Source organism: Aythya ferina (assembly GCF_964211825.1).
Source record: "Aythya ferina genome assembly, chromosome: 3".
In the NCBI taxonomy this organism is placed as follows: Eukaryota; Metazoa; Chordata; class Aves; order Anseriformes; family Anatidae; genus Aythya; species Aythya ferina.
Window position 1 is genome coordinate 32,758,679 of NC_140298.1, and position 15,491 is coordinate 32,774,169.

Here is a 15,491-nt window from a genome sequence, read left to right on the forward strand (position 1 = left end):
GAGACATGGCTTCAGACATGGTTAAAAAATGAAAATATCCTTACACATTGAGTGCTGCCAGGAGAAGGAGTTGCATCTTTGCTGACTTTTTCTAAACCTTAGACACAGCCATGAACATCTGGAGGGAGCAGGCAGCCCTACTCTTTCAGAAAGACACCAAACAGCAGTGCTGCTCACCTGTTCAAAGGTGTCCTCTCTGTGTCAGTGCAGGATTCAGTCCCATCAGCCCTTTAGTTCAGTGAGCACTTAAGGCCTTCACTGGTGAGATCTGTCACATGAAGGTCTACCCTAATGTGAAGAATTAATGACTGTGCTTGTACCCAGGTGAATCAAAAGCAGGTCACTTTCTTCACCATTTAAAATGTAATTACCCCTGAGGCACAGCACGGAATATAATTCCAAGTGAATACCATCCTTACTTTACAGTCGTAATGGTTTCTAGGAAAGAAATACAGCAATAACTTCTCTGCTTCAAACTGCATAGGAATTCAGAAGGCAGAAGGTACTAATCCTAGTACCCTGGCAGGTTCCCAGTTTTCTGAGTGAATGTTCTTCCTCCTGAAAAAAACAAACCTTAACATCTTAAACAATGATCAAGGCCTTAGGTTTAGATCTTAATTCAAGTGAAGATAAAAATAATATATTCCTCACACTTACAAAAATAAACCATGTTCTGCCACAAGCAGCTCTGCTTTGTTATGATTCTGTGATTGTAGGCTGGTGGGCAGCTGAGTCACAGAACAGACTTACACAGTGACTTTTACTTGTAAGGCCAGCAAACCACTAATGGGAACTACAAATGAAAGGATGAGTATGGAAAGCATACAAGCATTGTAGTTTGTTTGCCTACTCGAATAACATTATTCATATGTGTAAACCTAAAGGATTAAAGCCAGAATTTTTGGTCTGTAGCTACTTACCACTTACCACATGTACCATGAAATTCTCTTCTCTTTCAAGAGCCAGAATGAGATCTGTGCAAGCACTTCTAAGCACCACATAAACTCCTTTGCCCACATTCAGCACTTCTACACAAGGGATGTAACCATACTCTTAAGCACTTGTTGCGCAGGGGGTTCAGTTTCATGTACGTTGTTGACTGCGTAATGCTCCACTGGCAGAACCTGTAGGAAATTTGGAGGGAGAGAGGGTCACATTTAAATTGTCTTTTTCTGTGGCACAGCATCATGCTATGATTGGGCAGGTTGGTGAAACAGGTGGAAGGCAGTTGACAAGAATCATTGTCTGACATGAGATATTTCCTGTGAAATTAACAGTGAAACAATCATCAAAATTGTACATGATTTAAGTTGTTGGGTTTTTTTGTCTGTCCTTTGTGTGTTCCTTTCCAGTGTACAGAGAGAGATCACTGTATCTGTTTGCAAAAACAGCCCATCTGTTGTTTTTCTGCACTCTTCATGAGTATCTGCCTTTAATTGTCACATTGACATTGCCTGTCTGACGTTAAATTCTTCTTTGCAGATGTTGATGAATGTGTGAACGGCACACTGTGCGGCAGTCATGGGTTCTGTGAAAATATGGATGGCTCCTATCGCTGTCTCTGTTACCAAGGGTATCAGGATGCACAGGATGGGCAAGGTTGTACAGGTGAGTTTCTACATGTAATTAGTCACTCCTGCAAGGTTCTAGTGAGCAAAAAGCAGCTTATAAGCAAAACGCATTTCTTCACAAGAACATTTTTGGTTTTGTTCAAGTTGGGCCACTGAGCAGTGAAGTTGAGCTGTGCTTTATTCGCTGAACTCTGTGCCAGGTGGAAACTTAACTGTGTAGCCACTTAATGAAAACCTGTTATTAGGATTGAATGGAAATCAACAGCAAATAAGATGAGCCACTCATTTTCTCTCTTTAAAAAAAAAAAAAAAAAAAAAAAAAAAAGTTACACAAGAAAACCCACTACTTCTGCATGTCAGAACCATTCGCAAACATAAATCGTAACAGATTGAATTTAATGCTTTAGCCTACTTAAATGCAACATCTGTTTAGTCTCTTAACTGAATAACCAGAAGTCTGTACTACCTCCTACAGGAAATAAAGTCTGGCATGTGGTACAGCCAGTCTGAATTAGACGGCACACCTCCCTATGCACATTGTATTTGAACACATTTTAACATTGGCTTCAAACTCCCAAGAAAGATACCTAGCACTGTGAAAAGACATAAGATTTTTGTAAATGTGCAAATAGTGCATGTTTCTTTTGTAAGTAATAGGCTTCCATATCTGTTGTTAATAGCGATGGTTGGACCTGAGAACCATCTGAGGCAGCACAAGTTTCTAACGTAAAATTAGTACCAGATCAAGGAAAGGTATTCATTAAGCAATTTCTTCAACTCAGAATCAGGATGAAACACATTTACTGGGAGCACAGGCCTACATGGTATAGTGAACAGAAAGGAGTTGGAAGTTGTACAGGAGAGTTTATATCTGTTTTCTAATATATTAAATAGTTTTATTACTATTTTTTTCCTGCCATTTAGCACTTAGTTTACAACACACCAATGCATATGTGATTTTTCACAGGTGAAAACCAATTAAGCAGAGAAAAAAAAAAGTAAATGCTGGTGTAAAATTAAATTCTGAGTCATAATCTCTCAATTTTTATTTTACTTAATACACGTGATCTCAAGAATATGGTGGGAAATTATAAACTGGTCTTATAATTTGATGCCAGTTATCCAGCAGAACAGTTTTAGGAGAAAGATAAGTATTTATAATTCCTGGCTAGGCAACATTCTTCAAAGATGACTTCTTCCTTCTTGATAGGAATCTGACAAAAAGATAAAGAAAAATCTAAATGCATTTTCTGAGCAAACTATAAATTAAATATAAAAACATACAAAAATCAACATTCAGTCATATAAATGGGTTTTCATTATTTCTGGAAAAGAGGTAAAAAGGATAAAACATTGCCTCACAACTTACACTTTGAACCCTACTCAATTAAAGATATTTCTGATTTGTGATATACAAATTATAATTTTCATATTCTGGCATTAGTAAAAAGACTAAGTAGATTTTCAAAGGTAAAAAAGGTTCAAAACTTTAGCAACCTGAAATGGAGTAAAGTTAAGTCATCCCAAGAATATTTCATAACCTTTGTTTAAACAGCAGACAACTCTCCCATCAATTGAAAGCATTTTCAGGGTAGACTAATTGGCAGTTATATAGAATCCAAGTTAAAAAATATGTTTGTTTGTTTGTTTTCTTTTTCTACTTTTTTTTTTTTTTTTTTTTCTGTTTGTACTTGGCCAGTCACAGTTATGAGTAGTTTGGAGCTTCTAAATGTGGGATAGAAAATTTGCACTGTTCTGCAGGGGCTATCCCAGGAATAACCTTTGTGGGTTGCAAAGCAGCCTGTGAGGACTTGCATAAAGGGAGGCATGCAGTGGAGGTGTGGGTGGAGAGTTCACTATTCAGTGAATGTTCATGAGAAAAATGGGATTTTGAGGGGAAAAAAGGGGGTTTCTCTTTTCATAGTGCAGTCTGAATCACACCAAAGCATGCTCATTTTACTCCCTGAATCTAGTGAAAGTTTGATAAAAAGAGAACAAGTTTGGCTAAAGTAGCTCTTAAGAAAACAAATGAAATGAGTTTGAATCTTAAATCCCAAGAAAACAATACAAAGAAAAGCAAGTATTAAAAATGAAAACGAAACCCAAAGAAAAAGTGAGGAAAAAAGAAAGAGAGGAAGAAAGAAAGCAAGCTGGTGTTCCAGTCTACAAGCAGCACCTAATCAGCACCAATATTTTTATGAAGTGTACTGTGGCTTTCAGGTACCTGTATTTCAAAGGGCCTAACTACTTGTTTATGAATCCACTTAGGCATTAGTGAGTTTTTAATCTTTCCCCAGAGATCACATCTGTAATCTGGCAGACAATATTGGCACAGATACAGCAGATAAAAGCAAAAACTGTCAGCAGTGGGTCTGAATCGATTTACGTTTTGGTCTTTTTACCCAGATGTGAATGAATGTGAAATGCTGAGTGGGGTATGTGGCGAAGCCCTCTGTGAAAACGTCGATGGTTCTTTCCTCTGCCTGTGTTCTGATGAAAACCAGGAGTATGATCCGATGACCGGACAGTGTCGCTTCCGTACCTCACCAGGTAAAATACCAGCAGATTTTTTTGCATGCTTGTCATGATTTCTACTGAACATGTAACCCATGCAAAGGTAAAGTTGGTGGAAATGCTCGTGTAGTGGTCTTCTCATAGCATTATGTAGTACTAATATTACTCCTCAGAAACGGTAGTTTGGAAAACCGAAAGGCAAAACAGAGTTGTCGGTCACTGTGTGTGCTCCCCCTTCCTTTTTTACTCCATCTTTTGTCCTGTTTTTCTGTAATTCACCATAAAGATTTTTTGAGGTTTCATTCAGGTGTTTTGGACATTGCAAATACCACGAGAAATACATTAATTAAAAATGAATTTAGAACTCTCAAAGTTGCCTCTAGATTTTTACACTGATCCAGTCTGGAGAGAACAAGACTATGATAAGGAGCAGCAGAGTACAAGAAATGAAGGAATTAATGCGCACAGGTTTTTTTTCCTCCCTGGAATGCAAATCTTGGTATTTTCTTAATTTGTTCTTACACTGCAGACAGATCTAGCCTCTGGAAAACTTCAGAAAAAAAACGTCTCTTCTGCCAGGATGCAGACTCTGGAGCTTAAGTAGCTGTGGCTATTTTCTCCTCTCACTTGTGGTCTTTCAACTTGTTTACAAGGCTGAAACATCTGTGACCCAGTATTTAGATCGTTGAATGTAGCACTGAGCAGCACTCAAGATGTTGCCTGTGAAATATCATTAACAGCTGACTGACAAACTGAAACTTTTGCAGAATCTTATGAGAATAATTTGGGCTTGCAGGAATGAAAAATAAAACTAAGATGGCTGAGGCAGAAAAGCAATGCCCGGTGGCACTGCCTCCATTCCTGTTTGCAAGTAGTGCTTGCAATGTTGCAGTACCTTTCCATCATGAAGCAGATTAGCTTAGGTGGGAACTGATGATAACTGAAGTAGTAGCATTTGCAGTTCTTCCAGAGTAACATTCTCAAGATTTGCAGATATGAAATACATCATTGTTTTGGTACTGTGAGAGGGTGGTTCTTGGGAGAATTCAGCTACTGGTTGAAACAAAACCAAAGATGAAGTTAGCAGAGCACCTGAGCGTGGTAAAAAGAAGTCAAGTTCTGGGAGCATTAAAGGGCATACCCAACTGTTACTAGCGGGAGGGAGGGGATGAAAACCTATAGTGTGGCTGATTGCACTGTGAACAGATAATTACTCTACTGTCAGTACTAGCTCCATTTTGTTCTCATCAGCATAGCTTTGCTGCAATTGGTTTGGTAGAAGCCATTCTCCCTTCTCTGCCAGCATTCATTGGGCCCTAACACAGCATGTGCTTCAGCTTTGTCTCTTCTCTGATTAGATCATCAAGGAGGAAGATCTCACACAGGAGATTGGAAAGTATGCAAATTTGGACTCAGTGAGATATTCTTTACACCATATTCTCTTGAACAAGAATAAGGAAAAGTGACAGTACTAAGAGCTGTTACTACTTGTCTTCCAAAGTAAAAGGAGGAAAGGACTTCCATTAGTTCAAAAAACATTTGCTTTCCTGTACATCCTACAGCCTTGCTTGTTGGTTTTTTTTTTATTTATTTATTTCCTCTTATAAATTGGTTTCTGCTTCTGAAGATCTCAGGGACTGAGTCAAGTGGTGACACTGCCCTGTGTTTCTCTGTATTAGATATTTCAGGAGCTGACAATTTGCTCTTCATTCTCCTACATCTGCTCATTTAACTTGTTCCTATCTTGTTCTGGGAACAAATGGGTGGCCCTTGTGCAGCTGCCAACTGAAGAAGAAATAAAAACAGTCTTTTTCTTCCCATTTGTAAGCGGGCAGAAGCTCCATGTGGTCACTGCAGGATAGGCAACAACAGCTATGTTGGTTTGCTCAACAAATCAACCCTTCCCAATTAACCAGCTGCAGCACGCTCATATAGGAATAGCTTGCTACCTTCCTGCAAATAGTGATGGAAGAGCCACACATCCTGAAGTGTTGACAAACCACATACTCAAATCATGTGCAGTGCTTTGAGAGCCCCTATAGTGCATGTGGGCATCATCTAGGTTGCATCATGCCTATTTTGAGAAAGGAGGAATTTTATCTGTTATCATGTTGCAGATATCTGTAGTTCAATGTGTTTTACTCAGCTTTTGCTTATTTCTCATTTTGCCATTTTGTGCATAAAGAAATGGCTGTGCATCTCATTCCAAGTGGAAATTGGATGCTGTTTCTAAAAATGGGTGAAAATTGTTCAAATGGTACTTTAATCTGGGAGCTTTTTTTTTTGCATGTGGTTCCTTTGTGGAATAGCGTGTTCACGTTTTTTCTTTACTTACCTCTAGGGGTCTGGGTACTTCATTCTGTTTAGATTTCACTTGACAGAAATTCATCTGTTAGCTGTGTCCTGAAGCAACCCTCTCAGTGTATGTATTGGGAAATCTACCCCATATTGTCACATACAAAGAAGAGTAATTGTGCTAGGTTTGATTGTGTAATTCCCCTCCTGTGTGCCCTGCCATTCACAAAATGTAACAAACAGTTAAGAAGGAAGAAAAGAAAAAGGAGGAAAGAACTAGTTATTGTGTTCTTCTATACCTCTATGTGCCTAAGAAAAGAAAATGCTTGTTTTGGATTACTGAGTATTCTGATTTATTCTTTAAAAAGATTTCTAAGGTCATTTATTATGAACTTGTAGCAAGTACCAAGCTGAATGCAGTTAGAGTAATAATCCTTACTAAAACTTTTAACTATTTATGAATTAGCATACGTGAGGCATATCAGCAGGAATCTGGCCTACGTACCGAAAGGTCAGTAAGCTGAGAAGGTTGGATTACAGTTTAGGCTATCAAAGGATTCCAGTGAGAGAGCTCCTCTAAGCTACTCGGGCCCACTTAGGGGCCTGCCTACAGCTAATTTAGACATTTTCTCATGGTTACGTGAAATGCAATCAGTTATTTAGGGCGAGATGGTTAATGGTATTTTACTAAGATTTATAGATGAAAATCATAGATTTCGTGTCCAAACATGGTATGAATCCTTCCTAGACTGGTTTGTATTAAAACAAAATAAATCCCCTCCAACCTAACCAACTACCACCATGAAAAAAAAAAAAAAAAAAAAAAAAAAAAAAAAAAAAAACCTGCTACCAATAAATCTGATCCTGAAGCTTCAACAAAGCTAGAAATTTTGTGCCTGAATACAAATTCTAACCTTCCTAAATTCTCATGTTTTAAGACTTTAAAGGAAAATCCTCATGCTTCTCTTATTTTTTTTACGATGGTATGTGCCTGTTTTTCTAAGTTAAATCACAATCTGAGTTTGTCATGTATGAACATGGTCTTAGATAACATTTTAAAGATGGAATTCCTTAATTGTGTGCATACATGTCTCTGGACATACACCACACACGTTACATGTTGTAGGTTGCAACATGTGTAGCCAGTTGAGAGATCTATAAGAGTGCACCCTGACTGTAGGCACATACCAATGTATTTTTACTGTGTTTTTTAGAATCAAGTTCAGAAAGTATGTTACTCAAGCCGTTTGCTCAGTCACCAGAGTATTTGCTGAGGTTTTAGAAGTCATAAACTTGTTATGGTGATTTTCACTTTAGAAACCACCTGACTGATTCCAACAGTGAACAAGAAGCAGTGGTACAGGGTTACAATATTTAAGGTCCCATCAGCTCTCTATATGTGGTAATTTTTGTTTGTTTGTTTGTTGTTTTGTTTTGTTTTTCACAGATCACTGTGATTTAGGCCTTTACTAGGCAAATATATGATTGTGCCGAAGTCTAAGCCTATACTAATATCCTGATCATCCACTGAATCCTATGACACTAATGCACATTTTTGCATCAGTCACATTCTGAAATACATACAAAAATGTTGGATCAAAGTTATATTAAGGGATATAAATCTGTTTCTAATTAGTACTTCATAGTGCAGTCTAGCAACACCTATATAGAAACTCTCTTCTAGGCTGTTAATGTAACAGTCATATCAATAACCTGATAAAATTATGTTACTTTACCAGAGTAGAGAGAAGGGAGAGAGATTTTACATTTTCTTACAACAACAAAACACCTGAAAGAACAAATTATATGAAAAAATAAGTACCAATTTCCTATCATATTTGGTCAAAATATTTAGTAAAACTACTTTCAAAAACAACCAGTTAGCTAAATGGTTAATAGTTAATAATGTATGAAAGAAGTTATAAGCTTGTAGACACAGACTGGTCTTGGTTAAAAAAGAAATAATAAAGATTTGTGTCTCATTTGCTTTCCAAACATTCATGACGCCTGCTTGACTAACCCTCAGTCACAGCTGTGTAAACAACAGACTTTTTAAGCCGCTGAACAGATAATGGGAGGAGAAACCGACACATCATATGTAAAATGGGAATAAACAATCACACGAGGAGATTTCCCCCTTCCTCCTGAGGCAGCTTCTGCTGTTCTCTCGCTGGTAAACAGTGTGAAAATCGCCATGCTTTTTCTCCTGTTTAAGCTTTTGGCTTTGATTCAGTTAGACAGATGGCAATTGGCCAAGGAAAATGTATAATTTGGTGGCTCGAGTACCGCTCTCTCACCTTGGAATAACAGATTTAGTTCAGTTGAGTTTCTGTGACACACGATAGCCTTAACTTAGTTCCTATTGGATAGCAGCTGATACCACAAAACCACCATACTTTATGAAATTCAGCACATTATGGAAAATTGTAATTATCTGATGAGGGGAGACCACAGACTAAACTAACAGAGATGAAATAAGCACTCAGCTGGGTGTTTCCTTTAATGTACAGCTTAGTTATACTGGCAAAAGAGCAAAGGAAAATTTGCCTTGTAGGTGGCAACATTGTACTAAATTTGAATGGAGGTGTCTGCCAGCCCCTCAATCTCCAAAAACAGACACAGTCACTTTTCTGAGGAAAATAGAAATAAATCCAATTGTCTGTTTGGAATGAGAAGCCCAAAGAACTATTACACACGTTCATTCTATTAAAGTGCAATAATAGGCAATCATACTGGCATTTTTAAACCTGCTTTTCTCAAAATGAATCTAGTATTTGCATGCTCAGTAAAGTTGCCTTGCCTCATCAGCTTGGGGAAATGAGGGTGGGCAGGGATAACAGGCCTGAGGTAATGAGCTGGAGTTCATCCAATTCCTTCCGTATCTGTTGGACAATCACAATCACCACCTTCAAGTTCCCACCTCACAGCCATTATTTTTAATGTGGATGGGACTAGAGAAAAGACCAATTCTGTATCTGGCATAGAGAGCCTGAGCTTTACCTCCATGAGACAGCCAGAAGGAGGAGCAGATGCAGTGGTACTCCCAGCTAGGCTGGCCAGCCTTGAATATTTTCTTAAAAAGAGCTGCAAGGCAAAGGTGGAATATGTGCCACAACTGTTTGGGTCTTACTGCTACTCTAGCATTTTGAAACACACTGTCACTCAGGTGTAAAATAGTTTTAATTCCCACCTGGACATGTGTTACTGTCTGCTGCTTGCTATATTGTGCAACAGGCTGAGAAGAAATGAACAAATCTCAAACGGAAAATCATACAACATGCAATAATTTGTAGTAGGTTTTTATGAAAAAAAAATTGTTAAGTGCTAGACATAAAGAATTTCCCAAAAGAAAAGGAAATGAACCAGTCACCTCAAAATTTATCTAAAGCTCCTGAACAAAGTTTTGGTTTTGATTAACAAATATAAGCAACTCTGTTACCTCATGGATGGCTTATGAAAAGTTTTTCATATTCATTAGGTTTGAATAACAATCCTATGTGATAGTTTCTACTTCTGAGCTCTTGCGGAAAACTTTTGTGGAAGTGCAAGGTTAGATTGGCAGGATTCTGCACATATAGAAGCTTTAACTATGTATTTCTTTTCCAACTCACTCCTTCATGTACTTAAGGAGCATCTTGTTTAGACAGGTCTTTGACCATTAATAGGGTTTGTTTGTTTGTTTGTTGTTTGGATCTATGGGAAAAGAGTATTTTACCTCCAGTCCTTGCATTTACCATCAGAGGACCCACTGAACTGCAAAAGGCAGAAAATACTGTTTCTTGGCTGGGTGCCTGTAAAGCCTATTTTAAAATAAAGCACAGAGTCAGTTAACTCAACATCTGCATTATATTCCTCTACTTACGATGTGTTTCACAGTTACTTTTGTGAAAATCATAAAAGACCTTGTTTTCAAGTGTAGAGTGTGCTTTCTTTCCAGTTAAATTTCCAGTTAAATAAGAAATATTAATTCTTTTGAGAATCCATCCTTTTCAGTTTGCATCTTAGCTCCTTTATCTGTAAAATGAGGTTGTAAGGTTTGCTCACCTCTTTGAAGGGCTTCAAGATTCATACATGGAAAGCATCATGTTGGACGCGATAGTTAGGTACTTAAGCATGATAGCAGGTAGTTTCATGCATCACTTGAAAGTGGAAAAAGTGCAAATGTGAAGAGTTCCATTTTTGGTCAAGTTGGAGAATAAGTCTGGAAAAGAACTGTTATAAATTCCTATCATTCTTACTAAGAACAAAAAGTTTAAACCAAAATTTGTGCTTAACTATTTTCTTAACTAGACAATGCTGCTCTTCACTGTGGTGAACTGCAGGGGTATTATGGCTCTCCTGATTCTCCTATAAAAAGGATGTATTTCACATGTTATCTTACATAGTTATTCTCTTTTCTCTTTTAGAATTGCCAATAGAGGCCGATCAACATGAAGATGGAAAGAAGGAGTGCTACTACAATCTGAATGATGCTAATTTCTGTGACAACGTGCTTACATCTAATGTAACCAAACAGGAATGCTGCTGTACTTTGGGTGCTGGCTGGGGTGACAACTGTGAAATCTTCCCATGCCCTGTCTTTGGAACTGGTAAGAGGAAGCTGTCTATCCATTTGTAAAATTTTGAAGCATTGTGTTTATGCTTTGCCATCAGAGAAGGCTTACCCATTAAATCCCATATTTTGTAAAATATAGACATGACTTATCCGGTGGAGACTTTCACAGAGGAAAAGTCAGTAGGAATACTTCATATCTGGTGTAAATCCACTGGCTTCACTGCAGTTACCCGAGGGAGAAAAGTGCCCTGTTACTGGGCAACATTATCTCCAACTGATTTTAAACAAAGATGGATTGTCACAAAAGGCTTTTCCAGATGCTTTAGTGACATTTTAGTTAGATTTTTCCCACAAGCTGGAAAACAAAGGTAACCATTACAATGTTTTTGAGTCTGCAGTTATTCTTTGTACTGTTGTTTCTACACCACTATGAACTACTGATGTATATTATGACATTAGTTTTACATTTTGCTACTTACTGACCAATACAGTTAATCATGTTGTCTGCAGACCATTGTTTAATCTCTAAATATTAGATTAGAAAAACATAGCCATACTATAGTTGTCACAAATATTGAAAACAGTACTTGAAACATAAACAATGATGGCTGAAATTCAGTATCCAGCTGGAAGAAATCATGTAAGAGAACATGTGTAAACTTTTTGGGATTAAACACTAAAAATTACTTTTCACATATATGTATCATCTTGTTTAGTTCCTGTTGTAACTGTAGTTTAAAATCACTAAAACTGTAGTGAAATGTGTTAAGAAAAGATTCTCTCTGCTTGGCTAGGATTACTTGACTCTGTAGAGCCTCCAAGATGCTTTAATTTCCTTCTGTAATTGACACCATGTTCTCCTGTTGCAGTTAATTAGTGTTTTCCCTGTTTAAGGCCTGAAGAATGTGCAAAGGGGCTTGTATCTCAGTTGGGGTATGTCTAGATTGCAGCTTGCAGTATAGCTCAGAAAGGCCCATGCTAGCTTTAATTAAGATAATCTGGCTACTGGTATTGTTATAACTGCAGAGCACCATGAAACACAGCAGGGATTATATTCTCCTGCCACAAAGCAAAGGGAAACTAGTTTCCTTGGAGCTCTGTGATGTTTGGGTTCCCTAACTCTGCTTTTCAAAGCTACCTTTGCAAACTCAGAGGAGGGGAAAGTTGGGTGGTAAGTGGATGGTTGGACCAGATGATCTTGGAGGTCTGTTCCAACCTTTATGATTCTATGACCAACATCCCCTGTTTATCTAAAGGTGTGCATGACTGCTTGATAGATGTGAATAAGGCAAAAGATTGCCTCAGATTTCTCAGACTACCCTGAAACACACATGTAACACATGTACACAAGTAACTTTCTGAACAGCATATGTTTTTTCTCTCCTTCTCTCCTAGCTGAATTTACTGATTTGTGTCCTGAAGGGAAAGGTTTCATTCCCTCTGGAGAATCATCTTACGGGCTTCTTGCTGAGAATTACAAAGGTCAGTACTGACTTGTATTAAGTTTAATTATTTCAGAAGTTCTGGTAGTTGATTGACTAGAAATGTGAGCCAGCAAAGTAAACATATTTATTCAAATTTTATAAGGTGATAAAACCAGCTTGTGATATGAAACATTACTGAAAATCACTGATGGACAGTTAGAATATTAATTGCACAGTCTCTGTAATATTCTGGTTTAATTTATGGTAAGTGCTACAGACCGTCAGAATAGGTGCTGATTCTGCAAACCTCAAATACTCATTTCCATATGAAAATCTATGAATGCAAATCTGTAGATAAATGAGTTGGGAGAGAGAAAGTGGTGTTAAACATTAGACCTACAAGTGAGGATGAATATAAAAACTGAAGAGAATTGTAGCAATGGCATTTTCATTACAGAACTTAATGAAATAATTACTGAACAAAAGACTAGGGAAATGTGAGTGACAGAGTCTGTGGGTGCGGACAAAGGGGAGTTGGCATCACTAAGAGGAAGAGCTAGATCAGTGAAATTCCTTTTTAAGTTTGAGAAGTAGCAATCCATATAAATAATCAGTGAAATTATTTTTCCTCAGCACATGGTGTAAATACACTGCATTTATTAGCTAAAATGAAATCAACATATTGCCTTTGGGTTACATAGTAGTTACAGTATCTTAAAAAAAGTATACACATTTTATACATTTGTACCTACTAGAATCGCTGTTTTACAAATCAAAAACTTTAGTAGAAGTTACTATGTATTCACATCACATAAATATGCAGTAAAAATTGCTATTTTAAAAAGTGTAGTATTAGTAGAGGCATATTATCACGTGGTTGATAGATAAACATTTTTCAGAGTTGCTTCTGGCTAAATGACAGTCAGACCTAATTCTGAGAGATGACAAAAACTGGTAGGACTGAAAAGACTTTTTTCCTAATGATTTTTATGTGTACTTTTTTTGAAATACCCTTCCTCACTGACTAGGACACTCTTAGGTCAGTTTTCCTATCCAGTTACTGAGTTGACCATGGCTAAGTTCAGTTCTCTGCCCTACTTATATCTTTCTGTGTTATTCTCATCAACTATTTATTTACGCCTTGCCTTGCTTTTTACAAAATGAGGAAAATTCTACTTCCTTACCTTGCAGGAACTTGAAAAAGATTCTAAAGATTATAAGGCACTAATAGACAAATTCATTCAGACTCATGTGGGTGTTTAAATAGGGTGCTCATGTAAGACCTCCACTCTCTGGAGGTGTCTGTTTGTCCTCCAGCTTAGATGGGGTAAAAGAAAAAGTGTCATGGGATGACGGCAGACCTGAGATGGATGGCAGCAGGGGCGAGTGTTTGCTAGGCTGACAGTTTACATCTAGATGAGTCAGGACACTGTCACATAGCTGCTCTTGAGGGACCTAATATTCTCTGAGAGTATTTCTATTTGGGGATTATTTAAATGTGTTATTTATCTCTATAGAGATTTCTGTATAATCTTTGCAATGGGGATTTGGGACATGCTATGTGCGCAGGTTGTCCAAATGTATCTAAGACAAAATCTGCATTGATTTTGTTGTGCTACCTCAGGGTTGATAATATCTCTAGCTGCTGTAAATACTGAAGTGTGGAAATACTGCATCTGGAAATATCTTCAACAAATCCTTGCCATAATAAGACTTTTTCTGTTTTCAATAAGTTTATTTTGTAATAACCTTAGGAACGGCACAGAGGACAGACAATAAATGGACAAGTACTTTTAGTAATTTGATACTTCTCTGTTACTCTAACTCATGTTTCTGTTGCTTTTGTCTGTAAGCTTCTGCTTGTAGGACCAACTCCTATTTTCTTATTTGACATTATCTATCAGAAGTAGAGTCAGCTAGCCTTCCTTGAATTCACTCTCAGGTTCTCCCACATTTCCCCAGACACATACCCTTGTTCCATTGCAAAAAGACAGACATGCAGCAAATAACATTTCTATTTAATCTTTGCATTGTTCTTGCTGCTAAATGGTCAAGCTTAACAAAAAATATTTGATGTTTGAAGCCACTTAGTGGCTTAGTGACTTAGTCCCCAAAGAGGGACTATAAAGATAAATAGCTTTATAGCTCTTTCAGTTCTTCTGGGGAACTAAGCATTTGAATAGCTCACTTTTAAAACTTCTGTAGAGCTGGAAATGACAGTTTGGGGCTAAAATCTATACTGTCCCAGAGTAAATGGTGAATAGTCTATAGAAGGCTGTGGAATGAAACAGTTGGTATTGAGAGGAGAATCACACTCTGCTTTTTTTTTTTTTTTTTTTTTTTTTTGCCATTTTTAATACCAGCCTAGTTTTAGCAGAATATTCTAGCAAATAAGTCTAGCAAATGAAAGTAGGTTGGAAAAAGGAAGTGAATGGAATTCCAGCAGTAACAAATACATAAATACAAGGCTGGGAAAAAATGTGTACAACTGTGAAAAGGTATGTATGAGCTGGCATGGAGTTGATGTGAAACCTCCCTGAAAACGTTTAGCCTCATTTGAAACTGTGATAGATTGTCAGCTGTCACTTGGTGGCTCTAGTAGCTGCAGCCTTACATTTAGCAATAGACACAGTTATTCCTATGTGGTGGGAAGCCTCCATTGAACTATTTTACACAGGTCTGAAAAACAAAGTCACAAGCAGTACATATTTGAAGATTCTCCACCACGCACAGCAATTGCCAAACTGCATGGAGAGAGAAAAGCAGTCACAAAGTCCCTAAGCATAACTGCTTAGTTAGTTTTGTAGTTAGGTGATGTGATTTCACAGAATCACAGAATCACAGAATTTCTAGGTTGGAAGAGACCTCAAGATCATCGAGTCCAACCTCTGACCTAACGCTAATATTGGAAGATAGAGGCCCAGACATGGTCTTAATATGTTTTGCTTGGAGCTAAGAGTGATGTGGTACCAAAGGGAAGACGGGACCTGCAGGCTCTCCCACTGGCACAGGCTCTGCTCTGTCCTGTAGGCAGTTTATCTACTGTGTGTGTGCCACAAGAGTTATTCTGACAAGAGAAAGTCGTGGTCTGCCAGTTTTCCCTTTTCCATGCTGTCTGTCTGCATACCATTA

At 37.7% G+C, this 15,491-nt stretch overlaps 1 protein-coding gene across 8 annotated transcripts in view; it reads left to right on the forward strand.

Moving 5' to 3' along the window:
• The window catches only part of LTBP1 (latent transforming growth factor beta binding protein 1), a 205,177-nt gene that overhangs the window by 169,123 nt on the left and 20,563 nt on the right, over positions 1-15,491 (forward strand). For all 8 annotated transcript variants that reach the window (XM_084512716.1, XM_084512718.1, XM_084512717.1 and 5 more), the window contains 4 exons: positions 1,483-1,608; positions 3,978-4,121; positions 10,787-10,969; positions 12,331-12,417. In XM_084512716.1, the coding sequence (XP_084368842.1) occupies positions 1,483-1,608; positions 3,978-4,121; positions 10,787-10,969; positions 12,331-12,417 (540 nt within the window). The remainder of the gene's footprint in view (positions 1-1,482; positions 1,609-3,977; positions 4,122-10,786; positions 10,970-12,330; positions 12,418-15,491) is intronic.